This window comes from Ceratotherium simum, chromosome 8 (assembly GCF_057802395.1).
Source record: "Ceratotherium simum simum isolate JZ-2026a chromosome 8, ASM5780239v1, whole genome shotgun sequence".
NCBI lineage: Eukaryota > Metazoa > Chordata > Mammalia > Perissodactyla > Rhinocerotidae > Ceratotherium > Ceratotherium simum.
This window is the reverse complement of record NC_141907.1, coordinates 16703573-16725162: the sequence shown is the minus strand read 5'-3', so window position 1 is coordinate 16725162 and position 21590 is coordinate 16703573. Positions and strand designations below refer to the sequence as shown.

Below are 21590 nucleotides of genomic sequence, written 5' to 3'. Positions count from 1 at the left end.
CAAGAACGTAAAGCTGTGGCTTTATGCCTCACTAGAGAGAGTAAAAATTGTTATCGCAAACATATAACATGAATTTTGAAGAGGATCTCTTGCTGAAGAAATAATGCCTTCACCATATTTGCAAATAAATGTCTTGAACATCCACGAGCTCTAAAAATGAAAAATGTGGAGATGTGAATGAAGAGTAAAAGTGGTAGAGTTTTTGTGATTTGATAGCTCTTTTATATGCGTGGAGTTTCTGAATATTTTTGAGAAGTCAAGATTTTGATATGCTAAACTCAAGTATGTATATATATATATATATACATGTTGTAGTTAATATATTAAAACAGGTAAGCAGAGAAGAATAAGAGTTAGACTACTTTGATTTTCAGGGTAAACATATTCATATAGGCATTAGCTACATCTAATAGCTTATCAGTCTTCTAGCCTTCCAGAAACATGCTAGCTCCTCAAATAATACCATAGAGGGCTTATTAGGACTTTCAGCAGTACAGCAATGCACCTTAATCAACTGCACTCTGCACAAGTATGCATTGTAGAAATTATCATTATTATGAATCATTAGCAAAAGCAAAGAAAGATACAGAAGTAACTCCTACTTACAAATTAATAATCCTGAGTTATTTACATTGTAAACCATGATAATGTGAGCTTATTCTGTGTGGGTGCTCTTACTTTTCAGTTTTTGGAAACGGGAGCAAGAGACTCTAATTCTCCACTATGTTGAAACACTTGTCTATCTGAAATAAATACATACACACAAAGAACATAATAGCTGATCAGTGGAAAGCTTCCACAAGATCATGTCTGCTTTTTCCCTTCTGTTTGTTCAGCTTACAGCAGAAAGCTTGGTACAGAGTAGATGCTAAATAATCATGTACTGAATAAATGCTGTACCAGAGTCAGAAATTCAGCTCTGGTAGGACAAATAGAAAAGAGAGGGATATCAATTGTATAGAATGTGATGAGGACTTTTGCTGGGCACTTTATGTAAAGTATCACTTGATTCTTTCCAGAGCCCTGTAAAACAGGTATATTATTCCTATTACATGAGTGGTAAAGACCTCGATCCTAAATGTATCTATCAGGCCTTGAATTACTAACTTGGTCTGAAACTGTCCCTCCCAGCACTTTGCCATCTCTTTAGTCCTTGAACACATCCCAGGTTTTGCTCATGCCTTGGCCTCTCTCCCAGCTCTTGCTAACTTCTACTCATCCTTCAGGTCTCTGCCTAAAAGACACTTAAATGTGACTTCCCTATAACATTTCCTGGGTTAGTTTAGCTAGTTCCTTTCTAGCACGTATCATATCACAACTCTAACTGATTATCTGTGCAGCTCTTTGCCTTGTGTGTGTCTTCTCTGATAGACTCTAAACTCCCCATGGGGGCTTCCCCTGTCCTGTTGAGTGTTTTATCCCCAACCCCACTTACTTCACTCTCTGACATATACTATCTTTTCAAAAATATTTGATGAATAAATGAACGATGGGAAAACCCAGGCTTGCGGAAGTTAAATAACTTGAAAGTCCCAAAACTAGTATGTGATTTGAATGGATTTTAAGTCTGGGGCTGTCAAATTCCAAAGGCTAAACTTAGAACAATAAATAACTAAGACAATGGAAGATTGGTTTGGGATTATAAAAACCCTCTGAGAGTAAATAAGCAGATGGTATTTAATAAGGACAAATATAATAGCCTCCATTAAGTGACAAAACAACAAAAACTAAACAAGTTCGTAATGATCCCCCCACCATTATAGAAATAATCCCCATCTTAGTTAATGCCAGGTATTGCACTGAACATTGTGTATGGGTTACCTTTATTTAAGCCTCGTAATAACGCCAAGATAAGTATTACCATTATTCCTGTTTTAAAGATTTAAAACATTCCACAATAATATAGCCAAGCACACCCAAGTAGTTTAACTTCAGAACTCACATGCATTTAAGAAAAAATGTATAAGATTTTCAGACTCAAACTTAGGAATTTTTGCTGTAATCTTGCGTATTTACTTGTTTCCTTAGAACTACAACCTACAGATTTTTGGTCACTAAAATTAAGAGCAGGTCAAAAAAGAGATTATAATTTTAGGCTGATTTACTCCAACTATAACATCCAGAATGGAAGAGATAGTTTCTGGGTCCCTTCCCCCGAAATAGTTAATTTTTCTGTATACCTAATTTGGGAATAGGAGCTCACAGTCACCTTTCATAAAGGAAAAATAGCTTTCTGGAAAGAAATCTACTCAGACTTGCACCAAGCTCAGGGAAAGAACTCTTCCAGTAGGAACTAGAAATCAAGTTTCTAGCTATCATGGAGGACACTGCTGCCCCCTTGTGCCTCAACATTGTAACAAAACACTCAGAATGTTTGAGGCCAGCTCATGCTTTGCATCATCTGAGCTCCAGAGAGCCCTTTGACGCTCTCTGAGGCAGCTGACAGAGTAACCTGGCCCAGGGTCTCCTGGGCCACTCTGCCTGAAACAGGAGCCTGGAAGTATTGAGGGTCAAGGCACAACCGTCCTCTCAGGCAGCTTTTGTGAACCTCGTTAATTGTCTCGTTTAGAGAAGAGCCTCTGAAGTATCACTAGAAGGCAAAGCATGGTAGAAACTTCTCAAGTATTTGCAACAAACAGAATTTAATTAAACAGAATAAGCATTCTTTCAACTTACAGCCAAACTTCAGAGACTCGGGGCTGCTCCTGGAAATTGTAGCTCACTGAGAGGCAAATATGTGCGAGAAAGACAAAGTATTTCTTTCTCAGAATTGGTAATATGAAAGTAGAGGTAAAGGAATATGTAATAAAACGTGTTTAGAGCTGGGTTTGACCATGTCCCACACCTTCCTCAGGAAAACAAATAATCTGAGACCTCAAGATGGTGACCCACTCCTCCTCACTTGTGACATTTGAATTAATTTATGAAAAAAAGTTGGAGTTTTCATGCTGTTTTTCCCTGATGGGCTTTAATATGGTATTTATTTGTGTGACTATTTGAATAATACCTGTCTCCCCCATAAGACTGTCAGCTCCAAATGGGTGGGGATCATGCTTGCCAGTCTAGGAGTGTTTGTTGAATAAATGATTAATGATTTTTTTTTTTGATGAATTAATAGGGTTGAAAAATATTGGACTAAAAGTTCCCCATGAGTTTATTTTTCTTTTCTATAGTTACACTTGCCTTTCATGGACGCAGCTTAGTAAGATATAAAGGCTTTGTTGTCAAACTCAGGTTCAAATCCCTGTCCTACTGCTTAGTATCTGTCTGATCTTAGAGAAGTTTCTTAAACCTCTCTGAGCTCATTTCTTACACATCATGGGGTAAAATATCTACCTGGTCTGCCTATTATGAGGACTTCACAAGAACACTATCTCCTACACAACCTGGCTCACCGCCAACAGACCATGGCGATCATTAAATGTTAGTTTTGTTCATCCTCCAACCTCTACACTTCCTCAAAGCTTCTTTGAATATATCTTAGGTTTTTCAAAAATCTGGATCAAGACAGATCAAATCAACTGCATATCCACACATATCACTGTCGTCTCTAGATTATACTTCTTTATCCAGTAGAACTTCCGCCAAATATGTCAGAAAACAATAAAGTGAACTCATTTTCATTTTCCTATTTGGTAGAGAGATGTAATAAAATGACAAGAGGGTTATTGCTTATGTTAAGGAATCTTTTGACTGTCAGTAACTGAAAACCAATAAATAAAAATGGCTTACACAATGAGGAAAATAGATCATCTCATAAAAAGTCAAGAGAAGATAGGCACAATGAAGTCATCAAAGAGTTAAAATCTTGCCAATTTTGGAAGAAAATTAGACTGAGAGAGAACAAGATTTTTGCAGACCTCCAGAAAATGTATCTTCATACAACTACGTGTATGTCTGTGCATATACGTGTATATCATCATCTTAGTGTGTTATTTTTTCTGACTGAAACATTGCATAATTCTCTTAAGTATTTTTTTATCCTATTGAGGTTTTTTTTCAATATCATTAGGCTGATCATGCCAATTTGAATGTGATCTAATCAATTCATAAAATCTGCATAATGACCAGGATAATATAGAGCAGAAATAAATAAGGGCAGGGCACCCCTCAGCATATGGGATACCATTCATGGCGTTCATAAAAAGAATATTTAATTTTGCAGTCTCATCTGAACACAGACCTGGCAGGATATATTCCTTTCCAATCTAGTTAAAATAGGGCTCCAAATAGTATAGCCACCAGCTGTGGTGAAAATAGTATAGTATGAGTACAAATATGACTAGTTTTTATTGTTTGATATGCTTGGGAAGGTAACTGTAGAAAACACTGTCAAACAGAAACTGCTATGAAAACCAAAGTCTGCCCATATTGAGAAGAAGCATATGGTGGTAGGCAGTTATCTAAAGATGGCCCTCCCAAGATTCCTGTCTCCTGGTTATTCAACCAAACACTAACTGAGGTATTGCTGTGAAGATATTTTGCAGATGTAATTAAAGTCCCAAATCAGTTGAACTTAAAATACAGAGATTATCCTTGAGGGTCTGATCTATTCACATAGCCTTTTAAAAGAGAAGGGAGGTCAGAGAGAATCAGAGTACGAAGGATCTCACATGCCTTTGCTAGTTTGAAGGTGGAGGGCCTCATGTGTGAAGAAAGCTGAAAGGTCCCCAGCTAATTGTCAGCAGAGTGATGGTGACCTCAGTTCTACGACCACTAGAAATTGAATTCTGCCAATAATTGGAATGAGCTTGAAAGAGGATGGCAAGGCCCAGAGAAGAACCTCAGTCAACTGACATTTTGAGCATGAGACCCTGAGCAGAGAACACAGCTAAGCCATGACAGGCTCTTATCCAGCAGAACTGTGAGATATTAAACTTGGGTTGGTTGAAGTCACTAAGTTTGTGGTTATTTGTTGTACAGCAATAGAAAACTAATACCCAGGCCTTCTCTTAGGCACTGTTTTCTCTTTTTCCCCACATAGTTTTGGATGCCTGTAGAACTTGACTGTGTTGTAATTGACAAAATGAGTCTTGACCAAATGAACCCTCTGTTTGGCTTAAGGTTGGGAAAATCCTTTTTTGAAGGCTCTTTAAATCAAGTAACTCTATACGCATTGCAATAAAGATTCAGGGCTTGGGCCCCCATCCCAGGAAGCCTTTTCCTGCAAATTTTGGCCAACATCATTCCGCAGAATCAACATAAGTTACGTGAAGAGAGAATGTGAAAAGAAGTCAACATGTGTAGAGTGCCTAGTGTGGTGCCGGCATCTTTATATACGTAATGTCAATGAATTATCATTTTTTCACTGTAAAATGCTATTATTTTTCACACTTTATAGACTGAGACTCAGGGGCCTGGAACATTTCAATGATTTCTTTGTAAGTAGTAGAGCTGGAACTTGAGCCTGCTTTTCTGGCTATAAATCTTGTATAATTTCCCTCTTCCATAAAATCAGAGAGCAGAGCTAGAGGTAGGGAGCGTGGCCTTGTACCTTGTATTTCTCCTTCATCTGGGTGACCTTGGGAGCTCACGGGGCTCAGAATGTGCCTACATCTTCACACTCAAGCAGTTGAGCGGAATCTTGGTTATCATCCTGGACTCATCTCTTTCCCCACATTATGTAGGGAAGTCTTTCCCTACTTTTTTTTAATCTGAAATACATATCTAACCACTTTGGCCCCAGGAAATGTTCAGGGAATGCAGAAAGTGCTTAATGCAAATTTTGGAAGAAGCGAATTACCCAACCTGTTGGTTGTATCTAGTTGTTAAAGTTTTCTTTTCATACGTGGTCCACTTTAATTTTCATTTGTTTTATTACCTGTGATGTCAGTATTTCTTAGAGGTCATTTTACAGACGAGGACATTTAGACTAAGAGAGAATAAATGACTTGCTTTGGGGTTCAAACACCTGGGAACATTAGAACAGAAATTTAAAGTTAATTCTAGTTCTTAGTGATCAGCTTTTATGTTCTGAAAGCTGAAGGACTAATCCTATTATTTTTAAATGAGTTTTTATAGCCCAGTTGTTGAATACTTTAAGGTTTTTAAAATTCATGTTGAACTAAGAAGTGTTTTCTCTTGACCCTGGGGTCTCTCCTTAACTTCTGTGATCATATTTATGATAGGCAAGCATGATGATTGGGGGATGGAATCAAAATTTTGACCTCAATAGTTCTTCATAACCATTTAATGGTCTCTGGTGGTGGTCAGGACAGAGATGTGTATAAGACAAAGTGGTGACTTTGAATAGTACGGCACAAGGCGTCAAAAATGTTCCCTTAGCACAATTGTATAGAGAAAAACAGGAGAATTACAGGAAAAAAATTGTTTTGGAGCTCCTGGAATTCTAAAAACTTTTCCACAAGTTTTCGAGGAAACTGCCAGAGCAAGTTTATTTTCTAATTTCTTAAAATCTAAGAAGTAGTTAAGTACTTATCCATTCAGGATAAACATTTTTAATACTCTCTGTTCTAAACACTGGGCTCTGTAAAGATTAGTCCCTGCCTTCAATGTATTTTCCAAGTCCAAAGGAAGCAGAGACATCCACAACCAGAATCTAGTGACAGGTCACGGCATTGCGCCATTTAAATTTTGAAAATTCTCCTACAGTTGTAGAATGACAGAGCGTCTTGAAATTGTCATGCTACTAAGAGCATGACTTTTCAGAGCAACCCCAGTTTCAAACGAGAGAAGTAAGGAGTGGAAATTTAATTTAAAAGAACCTATGCTTTCCCAATTGGATTAGGTATTAAGCAGGGTAGAATAATATGTAAAGACAGTTATGCTTTCCAATTACAGGTCTCTGAGAATGAAACACTCCATGCATCATCATTATTGTATCAACGAGTGCACTTCATCTGTCTTATGAAAGTCATGCTGGCTGGAGGTGGTGAGGTGTTTTGTTTTAACAATTTAACCAACTAATTAATGGCAAATAAAAAAGAAAATCTCAAAGGATAAAAAGTTGTCTTGGCTATGCAATAATTATACTAAAATTCATCTTCATATGTTCAAATCTTGAAAATTAAGAAAACAAAAAACCAGTCTTTCCCAAATGTTAGATATATACAAACAGTTATGATATATCTGTAGTATATAACACAACCAGACAAAAATGCAACTTGTTAAAGAATCCTTCTGTAAGAAGAGTTCTTATCTGATTTGGGGGCACACCAGACACCAGAATTTTAACTAAAACAATTGGAATGAGTACATGTGGTATACATAATGGTAATTTGAAACTAGTTTTAAATTATGACTTTGTAAAATAGCAAATAATTAGTAAACAGTTGGATTCATACTAAAAACAAAAACCTCATAGTTTATGATTAAATTCACTTAAGTATGAACAAATATGTACATATATTACATGTACAGTTCAGTTCTCAGATGAATTTTAAATATCTCCTCATCATGTATTCAGTAAAACTACTTAGCCATTATGGACAAGAGAAGAATGCCTTTTCTGTCCTCTCCTAGTATATCAGTCAGATTATTATTTAATAACAGAATCTCAGTGGCAGCAAATGTTAAAAGATGTGTTTCTCATTCATCCTCCATGTTCATCTCTGGTTAGCAGGGGTGCTTTGCTCATTGATATTGCTCAAGGGGTCTTGTTGATGGAGCAGCCACCATCTCTCATATGATTGCCATGCCAGGACGAAAAGAGAGCTCGGGCATGTCTGGCATCAGCAATTAAATGCTACAGCCCAAAAGTAATGTGTGTCTAAAAGGTTCTGATCACAATTCCCATGGGGGGGATTCCCTGGGGAGAGGGGTTCCCCACAACGCCAAGCAATTCTCCCACACCAGCTAGGTGTCCCACAATTCAACTCAATTCTGACACTATCTAACTGGAGATAGCATCAGATTCCACAGGTTAAGGGCTCAGTCTCACAAGACTGTTCTCCACTTCAGATGCCAATTGCAAGCCCAAGTTGTTACTTGTGTTTCTGACTGACCAGCTACAGATTGGAGGTTCCCACGACCCCCTCCTTGGGTTTAATTTGCTAGAGTGGCCCACAGAACACAGGAAACTCATTTACTCACTAGATTACTGGTTTATTATAAAAGGATATAACTCAGAAACATCCAGATGGAAGAGATGCATAGGACAAGCTGTGGGAAAAGAGCAATGAGCTTCCATGTCCTCTCCAGGTGCTCCACTCTCCCTGCACCTCCACGTGCTCACCAACCCAGAAGCTCGCTGAACTCTGTCCTTTTGGGTTTTTATGGATGCTTCATTACACAGGCATAATTTATTAAATCATTGGACATTGGTGATTGAACTGAACCTCCGGCCCCTGGACATCCCCAGAGGTTAGAGGGGTGGGACTGAAAATTCCAACTTTCTAATCACATGGTCGGTTCCCCCGGCAATGTGCTCCCATCCTTGGGTAGGGTCTAAAAGTCATCTCATTAACATAACAAGATACACCTTTATCTTGCTCATCACTCAGGTTTTAGGAGTTCTGTGCCAGAAATGGGGACAAAGATCAAATATATATTTCTTTTTATAAATCACAATATCACAGTATCACTTCTGCTTTTCATTCATCCAACAGAGTTTGTCATGTGGTCCCAACCAACCATTAGGGACCCATGAAATGAAATCTTCCCAAGTGTTCAGAAGCGGGGAGAACTTGTTGATAAATACCCCTAAAGGCTACTACATGTAAACCCCGTTCTCCTTGCCTTGTCCAATTCAGCTGTTTCCTTTTGGTATATCTCATGGGTTATTGCTGCATGTTCTTCTAAGTGTCCAGGATGCTTGCTGGTCTCTGCTGATGAACTTCTACACAGCTCACTTTAAGTATAATCTCTAACAATCATACTGCTTAAGAAGGTAACTTCCTCTAAGAAGTGCCAACTCACCTATCACCTATTCTTGCCAGAGAAATGGATGCTTACCTTATTTGGGCCATGATATGAGTCTCCTTCCTCTTCTCTGATCTGAGTTCCCAATGTCCAGTCTTTGTGTTCTCTTTCTGTGGTTCTGCTCACAATCTGCCTGTGCTACATATCAGAGAGGTGTCAGTCTACTTCCTTTATCAGGAAGAATAACTGAAAGAATAGTCATTGGACAAAACATGATACCGTGACACGTCTGTTGGTAGAAGCCCAAGGTTTTCAATTTAAGCACCTCACAACTACTGCCACATATGCCCTCCTTAGCCATGTAGATAGGTGGGCAAGTTGATGAAATACATAGATGCTTAAAAGATGTGGCATTAAAGATACCATAAAAGGATCCCCAAGGAACTATTTATTTCACAAGCACTTTTAGTTTTAGTTTTTCCCATGATATTTTTGTACCATAATTCTTCTTTGGGAATTCCGGAAGAGATATCTCTAAATGTTGAATAGTAGTTCTGAAGCTGAGGAGATGGCATGCACAAGAACAGGATAATTTATGGGAAGAGAAGATTTCAGCCTGTGGAGTGGACAAATATTATTGAGAAAATACATGTGATTTGCATATCACTGAAAACATTTCTAGAGTATTCCACCAGAATTCTGACAACTTTCAAGGAAATATTGAAAGGCTTTCTTATGAGGTAAAAGCATAGGGACTCACGATGCACCTCAAAAAATAATTTCTTTAGCGATTTCCCATGCATACATGGATCTCTCTTCTAAGCACCATCCCCGATGCTTTTCATGGACCACTGTATTTCTAATGTACTCATCTAAGCATTACTGGGAAAACTTTCCTTTAAATTAATGAATAAAAGGTTCCTGGGTTTCTACTGACATATATTTCCAGTATGGTGGCCTTTATTCTTCTCAGCCATCATTTACAATTGCAGTATTCTCCTGCCTTTGAGGGTAAAAACTGATGATATTAGATAGACTGGATTCAATTTATAATGCTAGACTAGGAGACATAACTTATATCTGTTTTATAGGCTCATTACATTATATCAGACCTGCACTATACTGGGTTCAACTGTCATGATGAATATCATTTAACCCTGGTGCAGCCGCATTGATGTTACAGTGACTCTTTGTATGATGGAGTTCTGCTTACCAAATTCTAGATTATTACTGTTGTACTAACAGCTAATTCTTAATGAGCAAACATGATGCATAAAAAGAAGGCTAAGATAATAATATAGCATGCATTATGTTATTAATTCTCATAACAGCCCTCTGGGATCAATAGTTATCCCCATGTTACAGAGGAGAACAATGAGACTTAGATTATGCAGTTTGTCTGAAGCTATACATCTTTTACGTGGCAAAGCAGAGGTTCAAGCCAGTCCTTCTACTTAACTCCAGAGCCCAGGAGCATAAGCATTTCACTAGATTACTCTAAATACTACCTGGCAGAACATATAAGCCTTTGTATGGACATGAAGGTGTTTGTGATGTCCACGCATCAGTCTAGACTTCAGGAAACCTAGACACAGGGTAAGGCTCAACAGCCCACCCCATGGTTTATGGCAATTCCTGCAACTTCCTCAATTTCAATCTCATCACCTTTAAAATGAGGCCATTGAGCTGGCTTACCTCTAACATTGCTTTAACACTCAAGTTTCCTGATTCTGTGATCAATAAACTAGTGTCGCCATTTTCAAATTATGGGAATGTGGGTAGTTTCTCTCTAAGGCAAATTAATCATCTGTAAAATAAAGATAATGCTAACATCTATATTTTCACATGAAATAATCCATGTAAAGTGTTCAACACGATGCCTGGAACATAGAAAGTGCTCATATGTATTAGCTTATCTTCATCAGTATCATCATAACCATCATTATCATTTAACAGTTATTATAAAGTATCAACACTTTGTAAAATACAGTTATGCGCCACATAACCACTAGAATACGTTCTGAGAAATGCATCGTAAGCAATTTCGTTGTTGTGCGAACATCATAGTGTACTTACATAAACCTAGATGGTATGGCCTACTTCACACCTACGGTATATGGTACTAATCCTATGGGACGACTGTTATATATGCGATCTGTCATTGATTGAAACATCGTTATGCAGTGCGTGACTGTACTAATAAAGTATTGATATTATTGATAGCAAAGTATTAATTGTACATTTACAGCTGATCCTGACACTCACATGTATCATTACACTACCTGAGAGGACTGAAAATGATCCTTAGGGAACACATCCATAAGGCCCAAAAAGGGCCAACTGACCAATGGATGGTAGCTATGTGCTGAGAAAATCTCATTCCACATTTATTCTATCGTATCATGGCAAAGAGTTTAAGAAGCAATAAAAGAAACTCACTGGTCATAAAAGATTAATGTACCAGCCAGCAGACTGCCAGGAACCCCTAGCTCCTTAACATTTGATTGAGTGTTCATTTAACCTGTCTAAAAATCAGAAATTTTTCCAAAGCACTTCACTGTCTAGCCATTCATAACAAGATTATAGTGAATATGGTGAAGACGAAAGTAGAGAGATTCTTGCTAGACTAAAGGCAATAATTTCTCAAAAAACAAATTAAAAACATTTTCCCTAAATCTCTCAAACTACAATTCACAATATATATATACTTTTAATCAATGTCCCTAGTTTTGATTGAAATGGCTTTGTTTTGCATGTACCTCTCTCCAACACAGCCATGATGGGTGGCTCTGGGAGCAAACAAACATTGTGTGTCTTCCAAAATGAAGTGTTTCCACAGATAGCTTACCAAGAGGTAAGCTCTAATGGAAAAAATTATGATAATCCAGAAGGCAGGATAACATTGCAAATAATGGAGTCAGGGAGATATGAGTTTGATTCCACTGAACTTTAAATTCCATAAAAGCAAAAATGGAATATTTTTTAATTCATTCCTCTGTCTTCAGTGCCCAGAACAGTGCTTGATGCATAGAAGGCACTAAATAACCATTTGTGGAAAGAATAAATAAATGGATGGCTCTGTAAAAACTGTGTGACTCCAGCAAGTTACTTAATTTTAATCTCTCCAAGCTTCATTTTCCTCATCTCTAAATAATCCCCACCTTTCAGGGTTAGTGAAAATGTTAAAAGAGATGCTGTATGTAAGAAGGCATTGAATATCTGCTCAATAAACCACGGTTGTTGTGGTAATGTCGTCTGGTAGATTGCCATCAAAGCATACTTGTCTGCATGAAAAAGAGGCACATCACTTTATCCCTTGGAGGGATCTGTACAAATGCCTTGATGTCCTCTGGTAATTTTCAGATTGATGATTAGATTCATGAGGGAAGCAAATTATTGCTGTTTGTTCATGAGATTTGGTGTGTGTCAAATCCCCATGTGATTCTGGTCAGCAGCCCCTCTAGATATGACACTTTCTTGTGAACCGGTAGTGCTAACACATATTGGTACAGCCTTTCTGGAAAGCAACGTGACTCTGCATATGAAGAGCCTTAAAATGATTTAAAACCTTTGGTCTTATGATTCTCCTTCTTGGATTAGTTGTAAAGAAAGAACTACAGGTGCAGTCACAGATGTATGCACTAGAATATTAATTACATCATCATTCCTATGTAGTCCCAAATGCTGAAATCCCCTTAATATCCAACAATATGGTAAATTCAATGGAGACATTACTATGCAGCCATTAAAAATCATGAAATAGAAAATGTTCAGCATGGATGGACATTGAGGGTATAATGCAAAGTGAAATAAGTCAGAAGGAGAAGGTCAAATACCGTATGATTTCTTTCATTAAGTGGTAGATAATAACAACAATAAACAAACACATAGGGACAGAGATTGGATTGGTGGTTACCAGAGGGGAAGGGGGGAGGGAGGTGGGTGAAAGGGATAATTCGGTACATGAGTGTGGTGATGGGTTGTAATTAGTATTTTGGTGGTGAACATAATGTAATCTATGCAGAAATAGAAGTACAATGATGTACACCTGAAATTTTTACAATGTTATAAACCAATGTTACTGCAATAAACAAAAAATTAAAAACAAAAAAAAGAAAATGTTCAGGATATTTTATAAAGTTAAAAGATAAGATACAATACTATATTCTTGTATTATCCCAATTTTATTTGTACAGCATATTAATACATGCTTAGATAAATGATCTAACTAGTCTTACAGTAGTAAAATTACGGGTGATTTTTATTTACTTTAATTTTTTTCAACAGACAGCATATTTTCACAGAAAAATCATCTGTTAATCAGAAAAAACATCATTAGAAAACATAATATAGAAAACAATAGGGTTTATAGAAGGTTATAGTAACTTCTCAAAGTATAGATGAGTGAGGCTTTCTTCACTTCACAGTCAACCTGGGAACGTGACTGCTTCTTGGATCCTTCTTCTTAGAGTGAAGAGAGCCTACTAAACAAATTCACACTTAGATGTTTAGGCCTTATTGGACTTGTTTACTTGAAAATACCATCCTTTAAAAATGACAGCAGGGGAAATGGAAAGAATTTATATTGCTAAATGATTTGATGATGGTCATGTTAAAGCATCACTGGGAGAACCATTTCAGAGCACAGACATTTCAAGTATATCTCAAATAAGTCTCTGAGACAGACACTGCTAATCATTCACCAAATCTGTGTTCTTGTCTTCTTCCTGGGCGCGCGAGACTTCTCTTGTTGTTTGGGGTGGACATATTAAGTGATTTCTAACCAACAAAATGAGAGTGGAAATGGTGTGTACCACTTCAAGACTTGGCCCATAAACACTTCCCATGCACACTCCTCAATGACCTTTTTCTCCTTCTGGATGAGACTATCACAGAGACTTTAGAAACCACATGAAGATAGCCAAGCTTTCGTTAGCCTCTGTCCATTAATGACTCTAAGAAGAAGAACCATCAACTGATTTGTACACCCACCCAAATCTGTTAGATGAACAAGAAATATACTACATTCTTTTAAATCTATTATATATTTGGGGGCCTCTTTGTTACAGCAGCAAGAGTTAACCTAACCCCACATTGTTTATGGTGTGCACTTAGCTGTACACACGACCTGGTGAAATTCATTCTTGATAGAGAGGTGGATATACTACTGTTGTGCCGAAACCATCACACAAAAATGAGGGAAAAGTTAGGGAAGAGATCATTTGTACCATTACGCAAATTGGTAGAATCCCGTAGAATCTGATTAATTTTTCTCACCTGAAGGTAGTAAAATTCATTGGTTTCCTATAAGAACTTTTAGAATAAACAAAAACCATCACTCTCTGGATTAATATTTTTATCATCTTTGGCTTTTTTAAAATCTTTCTTCTTCTATTTGTATGTAGGCCTCATGAGGGTGAGACCTTTGACTTGTTTATTGCTGCTGCCCCAGTTCCTAGAAAAGTCCCTAGAGTGATAAGCATACAATATGAATTGGTTGAAGATGTAAATAATGTAGTGAATGTGAGATGGATAAAGACAAATTCACGTGAGACTTACCCCCCTAAAACTCGACCAGGAGCTTTCAGTTGGCAGAGAAAGGATTTCATCTGACATAGATACGTGATTAAGCATAAAACAAATACATATGAGACAGTCAATTTCTAAATTTTATTTCACAATACGAGATATATCAGTCATACACATCTAGAGACCAAAGGCAGCTGACAAGTTTGCTGAGCACAGATGGCCCTTCACTTCTCATCTTCATCTCTTGCTAGCATCACTTTAACTCCAAGGTGGGTTTCCAGCTCTGACCTTGCACAAATGCACCCCCGATGGCAGAGAGCCATGTATTTGCTCTCTTCTTACCATCCCAAGCAGATGGCTCAGAGTTAAATAGCCAATAAATCATGATTTCCATGCCTGAGAGGGTGTAACTACAAAGTGCTTATTTGCTCTTAAAATTGGTTCTGTTGCTGCCAATTAATAGTCATTTAGTCAAAACTTTGGAGTAATTAACTATCTATATGCCATCTTTTTTTCCTTTTTGGAGTTGTATCCATATGTCATTCATTTGTATATTAGTCAGGATTCTTCAGAGAAACAGAACCAATAGATGTGTATATATATAGAAAGAGATTTATTTTAAGTAATTAGCACACAGTATTGTGGAGGCTTAATCAGTCCAAAATCTAATGGGGGAGGCAAACAGGCTGGAGACTCAGGAAAGAGTTGCAGTTCAAGACCAAAGGCAGTCTCCTGTAGAACCAGGAAGAGCCAATGCTGGAGATCATGCCCAAAGGCCGTGCTAGAGAATTCCCATTATGGAGGGCAATCTGCTTTACACTAAGTCCACTGATTTAAATGTAAATCTCATCTGAAAACAACTTCACAGAAACTTCCAGAATAATATTTAACCAAACACTTGGGCATCATGGGCCAGACAAGTTGATGCATAAAATTAACAGTCATCACAGTTTGCTTTCTTTTTGTTGTTGTTTTTGTTCATTTGTTTTTGGTTGTCTTTTCTTTGCTCCAATCCTTTTAGGTTCTCGGGGTCATTATTTCCACAGATCTCATCTAATCCAAAACCTTGTGATGACCTAGAAAGTTCCAAGCCTATATACCAGCTCTCCCACTGGCTAGCTGAGTAACAGATGACTTTACCGCAGAACCTCCAGTTCCGCCTCAGTGAATGGAGATACCTAAGTCTAGAGTTTATTATAAAGATCAAATGGGAAAAATATATATTGACAAGCTCTGTAAACTCAAGTTCATATTGAAACTATTATTCTTAATTTTGTTTACGTATCAGAGGTCCTACTTTTCAAACAAAAGAATGAGAAAATAGAAAATTCCTCATGTGAAGCATATTACAGTTGTGAGTAGCTGGCTCACTGGAATAAAGAAAGATCAAATTAACAAATCAAGTTTATGAGTGGACAATGATTTTAAGTGTTAAAAGAAGCTTTAAAGACCACAACAGATGATTGCTGAAGATCCCAAGCACAGTGCCAAATTTAAAGTACACAGAATATTCATGTCTGAAGTCAGGGAAGTTAGCACACTCCTGACTCGCCCTCAGTGAATTCTGGGGGAATGCCAGGTAGTATGGAGGTGCTGTGACAACTGAAGCAAGGAAGCTCAGGTAAGATGGGACTGTTTATGAGAAGCTACTCAAAAAGATTGTACAGAGCTTATTACTTTCCCACTCTCAATGTACAGTTAGCATCTCATATGTGATCTGATGTTGGATCATGTGATTGTCAGCCTCCACTCCTCCAGGAGTCTCGACACCTCACATTCCTGACCAGGCTGTGCCTGTAACTCCAAAGAGTGAGGAAGTTTCTCCCTCACCTCAGGAGAAGGTCCACTTGCTTAGTCCTCATTTTCAGGCACTAAGTCAGACCTCTTCTAACATTTTAGATTTCAGTTCCATTTACAGAAAATACCCAATCCACTCTCAGAAGGGTAGCCTCGTCCTCTAGTTCTACCAGGTCAGTAGTCCAACATTAGTGGAGTTCCCAAGGTCCATATCCATCAGTCTCAGGCAACTTCACCTATGGGACAAAGGGGGGAATCATTACATTCGGGCCTGTTTCTTTTCAGACCCTCCTCTCCAGAAATGTAGTCTTAAGGTCCTGTCTCACTCAAGCTCACTTGTTACAAATCATGTTATTGTGTACTCCTGAACAACCTGTTAACAGAGGTTAACAACTATTCCTGCTTGAAACTTCTTGGGCCACCTTCGACCCAAATGGAGCACACCATTTTCTTACCGAACTAAAGATTACGTGGGTCCAGCGAATCTCCAGAGGACACAGCACCAAGATCCAGCAAAGACCATATCATAAGCATTTTGCAATATCCTTGCCATACAAAAAACAATGTAATTTCCTCTTACCTTGTTAATAATAAATATGTGTTCTTGAAAGCAGCTGTGTGTTTTTTAATGTGTCAGACCAATTTTGATACTTAGAATATGCAAAGATTTTTATATCTGCAATTTTTTCTTCATTCTGTGAGAAGTGGAACAAAGAGAAGTTTATAGTGTGATTTTATTCTCGTTGTAGTAATGGATGGATGGTTAACTTTCTTGATGCAGCTTTCAAAATAGACAATTTTGTTTCAAAGCATGAAAAAAAATCAGTTTTATGAACACTTTGCTCATATTACTTCTCTACCGCTTTCTCCAGGAATGCCCCAGTGGTGTCGTTAATGAAGAAACCTTCAAAGAGATTTACTCGCAGTTCTTTCCACAGGGAGGTAAGAACAAATGTGGACTTGTTAACTTACTCTCCGAGTTAGAATTGTGCTTGCAATCTTGAGTTTGCTTTAATCTTTCACGGCATGACTCTACATTTTTAATCTTTATGTAAAAGAATTAACACATAGCCCGCAAGTGCATATGATTTTCAATATATCATTTATGTGAGCTACTTACAAACTATCAAATATCCAAGAGTTCACTCTTCAATTTAGTACAACAAGTAGTATTACTGTGTGTCTCATACTGCGGGTCTCAAATACACAATGCTTTCTGACTAAGATGACTTGGTCCTGGATATGCCACAAAGCTCTTTCACACGCGTTAGAGGTCTCATTTGACGCTCTCAACTCTCTAAATTAGGACAAATGTAATTATCCTCAATTTTCAGGTGTGAAATCTGGGGCTTAGAGAAGTTAAATGGTTTGCTCAGGGTCACACATCCACTAAGTAGCAGATCCAGGTTAGAACCTAGATTTTTCTGGAGCCTCACCTCGTGTTCTTCTTGCTGTCTCTCTCTCTTTCAGTTACTCTTTACTATTACCCCTCCCCCTACATCTGAGAAAATTAATACCATTCTAGATATTATTTTAATTGGAAAGAAAACAAGGAGAGAATAATGATAATACATACATGTTAGAGATGAGTGAAGAGATATATTTTCCACTGGACCTTATAGTTCCTCCTTCAATTACCCAATAGGATGCCCAGCTCAAATTTGTCACACAGCCTGTTGGGTGCCCAGCTATGTGGTAGGTGCTGATAATGTAAAAGGAATAAGATGGGGTACTTGCCCAAAAGAATGTTATAATCTAGTGTAGCAGAAGGTCAATGTCAACGTAAAGTGTAAGTGTAAAGATAGAGGGTAAAAAAACAGTATTACGAGAGCACAGTGTCAGCCCAGTTAGACCAACGAAGGACAGGGAGGAAATAAAAAGGAGGCTATCCAGATAAATTGAACCTGAGCTGAAGTAGCTGCCATTCATGAGGCGTCTGATATGTGCTTGGCCCTGTCGTGAATTATCCCTCACCTTTCAACAACCCTGGTTATGACTCTCCCTTTTTAATAAATGTGGAAACTAAGATGTAGAGAGGTTCATCCATTTCCTTGTCTTCATCTTTTTTACTGCTTTCTGCTTAAAGGAGCCACCATCATCTCATGTCAAAATAAACGCAATAGTCTCTGAATTAGTCTCTCTGATTCCAAACCTCTTCCCTGCTCTCCCACCATAGTCTATTCTCAACATGAGCCAGAGTAATCCTGTTAAACTGTAAGCCAGATTGTGTCACTGCTCTGCTCAAAACCTTCCATCCCATCAGAGCATAAACCACAACCTATATCGTGGCCTATAAGTCGTGGTCACTGGTCTTCTGTTCCCTCTCTGTCTCGTCCTTAACCACTGTCTCCTTCTACTCCCGACGTTCCAGCCACACTGGCCTCCCGGCCATTTCTCCAACACACCAGTCATGTTGCTGCTTCTGGGCCTCTGAATTTGCTCTTCCTTCTTGCTGGAATTCTCTTCTCCCCAATATCCATTATTATGAATATTTATTCCAATGCCACCTTCTCAGTGAGGCTTCCCCCAGCCACCCTATCTTAAAGCACAACCCCTTAAACATTCCCCATGCCCTTTCTCTGCTTTATGTTTCTCTTGAGCACTCAAGACCACCTAATCATATATAGTTTACTTCTTTTTGTTGTTGTTCCTTGTCTCTTTCCCCACTAGAATGGCATCTCCAAGGGAACAGCGGTCTTTCTCTGTTTTGTTCACTGCTGTATCCACAGGTCATGGGACAGTGATGACAAGTAGTTGCACTCGATAGATACATACTGCATAAATGCGTGAATGTATGAACGGGTGAATGTCGTCCACCTCACGTGGTGACTGTACCAGTGCCGTGGAAGAAGATCTCTAAAGGCATTCTGAAAGTATACAACACTTAAATATTAGTTGTTCCATATGAAAATTAGATTCTCTTTTGGTTTTCAATCCATTTGGTTTTAGATATTTCAGTGGGTTGAAGACAATTTCATGCATGGATTGTCAAAATAGAAATTTTTGTTTAAGATGGCCTTTTAAAAGAATTAAATTAGAATTCTGAGACAACACAGGGTGACCCATTATTACATGAACTTGAATATGTCGTGGGTGATGAAACCCTCCACCCTAACTCGTCACTTACAGCCCACAGGCAGGTATTGGTCAGAAGGCCTGATGCCAGGATTGTAATGGGCCCACTGTCTGCATTAATAAAGAACTTGGAATGTCATTTGATTGACTTATACATTTCTAAATCATTAAAAACCATGGACGTTTTGAATAAAATCATGTTTACTATATAACTGTCTGCCAACATAGTGACAGGCATTAAGATCAAAGCACCTGGCACAAATGGAAATCTTTATTTTTTGATTATCTCAAATGAAAGTTATTACATGCTACAAATTGGATACAGATCCACATTAAAATTTTATCTTTATTTGAAAAATAACATTTCAGCATTAAAGAACATCTGCTTAAACACAATCCTTTGCAAAGGATCCTCGTTAGAAAATCCAAAGGGATTCGAGGAAAAATCACTCTTCCACTCTTAAAAATTCTTTGATTATTCATGTTAATTTAATGCATAAATCTAAAAGTACCAGGCATTACTGAAGGAAATGAAATATTTTAAAGAATGATGACTTGTGATTTAAAAAATTAATATGATGCTTGCAAATCCTATCTTGCCATCCTGCTAGAAAAGGGAAAATGTCCTAAGGAAGAACATAATCTCCAATAGCAGGCAAAGTCATGTTATGGCCATCCTCACACTTCTATGGAGTCATTTATTCAGGTTGATGGTCTGAAAGCAACAGGTTTCTCTCATTATGAGCAGTAATAATGATGGGTCCATAAATCACAATATCTCGCCATTTCTTCCAGGAAAATGCTTTGTCTTATCTACAGAACCTCCTGCAATTCATATTGTGTCAGGCTCTTGGTTTTCTCTACTTCTTAGCAAGACGGTTTATCAAGCACAACTTGCTTGGTGTTCTTATGTCAGCACAACTGGATTCAACAGAAACTTCTTGTTTGTAGGGGATAAAGTATCCCCACTATGAAACAAGCCGAGAGGAAATGGCTGGTAGGTCTGTTACCTGTGTCTTACAGCAATAGTTTTTCAACTGCACGTACAGTGGAAGCTTTAGCGTGGAAGCCCTTAGCTCGTTAAGCATTTTAAAAGCTCATGAAAATTGCAGTTTCCTGGGCAACTCTTGCTCGTGTGGAATTTTGCACTTACCTTTTGACTATACTAGGCACCTGATAAACAGCTATTGAAAGAATGAAGGAATGAGCTCCAGTCACAAGACTCCAAGTCAATAAACATTTATTGAGCAGCTGCTGTGTACAAGGCACTTAGATTATTGGTTCTATGGACATAAAGATTTTTTTTTTTAATTCATAATAACTCCACCCACTGAATATCCTTTTTGTCCTAGGACAATATTTCCAAGAATTTTCAGGGTGATTGGTAGAGGACTTACTGAACAGAAACTACTATTCATGTATATGAACCTGCCTTACCATAGCAACAGTGCCATAAATTGTACTAGACTAAGTCAAGAGTCCTGAGTTTGTGCATGGACTCTGCCACCACCAAGGCATGACTCAAATGGTTTATTTCTCTGGACATTAGGTTATTCCTCTGTAAAATGTGGAACAACATTTTCATAAGATTTATAAAATGTGGAACAAAGGAATCGCCAGTCCTTTCTTTCTACTCTAATATCCTTTATTTTTAAGAGTTGGTGTTGGAATGTCTTGATTTGATTACGGACTCTACCGTTAACTAACTAGATGACCCTGGCTAAGTCACTAAAAGTGCCTGCACCTTTTCCCACCTTTGTTAAAAGCAGGTAAATAGTTACATGATATCCAAGATCTCCTCCATCCTAAGAATCCATAAATTTTGTCCCCCAACTGTAAACCTTGAACATTTAATTTTCAACTTCACAAGTAAAATTATAAGGAACTGAGGCAACCTTGGCATATCAAACTCAGTAACTATTTTGTTATATGTGAGGAAATGTGGTCAAAGAAGACCATCAGGTCTTCTGGGGAGAAGAGAGATCATTGTTAGGTCTTTTGAGCCCTGAACTGTACTGAATTCTAGAATCCAGGATACCAGATATTCATCCTTTTAACAAATATTTATTGAGAATCTAAAAAAAACACAGTCAGGTGAAACCAGACCAAAGAAACTTCTGTGGACAGTTTCTCTTTTTTTCATGCATCCACCTCTGTGCCCAGCCAGTCATTTCCAGTGCTTAGCTCCTTCCTCTTGCCCAGAGCTAGAGTATCACTCCTCTTCTTTAAAAACTCTGTTTTTAAATGCCTGCCAGAAGACATCCAGACTCCATCAGCAACCTAAATGCCTTTTATGACACAATTCTATGAGTCTTTATTGAGCATGAAGTTGCATCATGTTAGGATTCCAGCCACTTAGACACACAGTA

General features: G+C 38.0%; 1 protein-coding gene across 1 annotated transcript in view; it reads left to right on the top strand.

Moving 5' to 3' along the window:
• KCNIP4 (potassium voltage-gated channel interacting protein 4) overlaps window positions 1–21590 on the top strand; it is a 204442-nt gene that overhangs the window by 155160 nt on the left and 27692 nt on the right. Inside the window, exon 3 of the mRNA XM_087434144.1 lies at window positions 17019–17088. Coding sequence (XP_087290270.1) covers window positions 17019–17088 — 70 coding nt within the window. The remainder of the gene's footprint in view (window positions 1–17018; window positions 17089–21590) is intronic.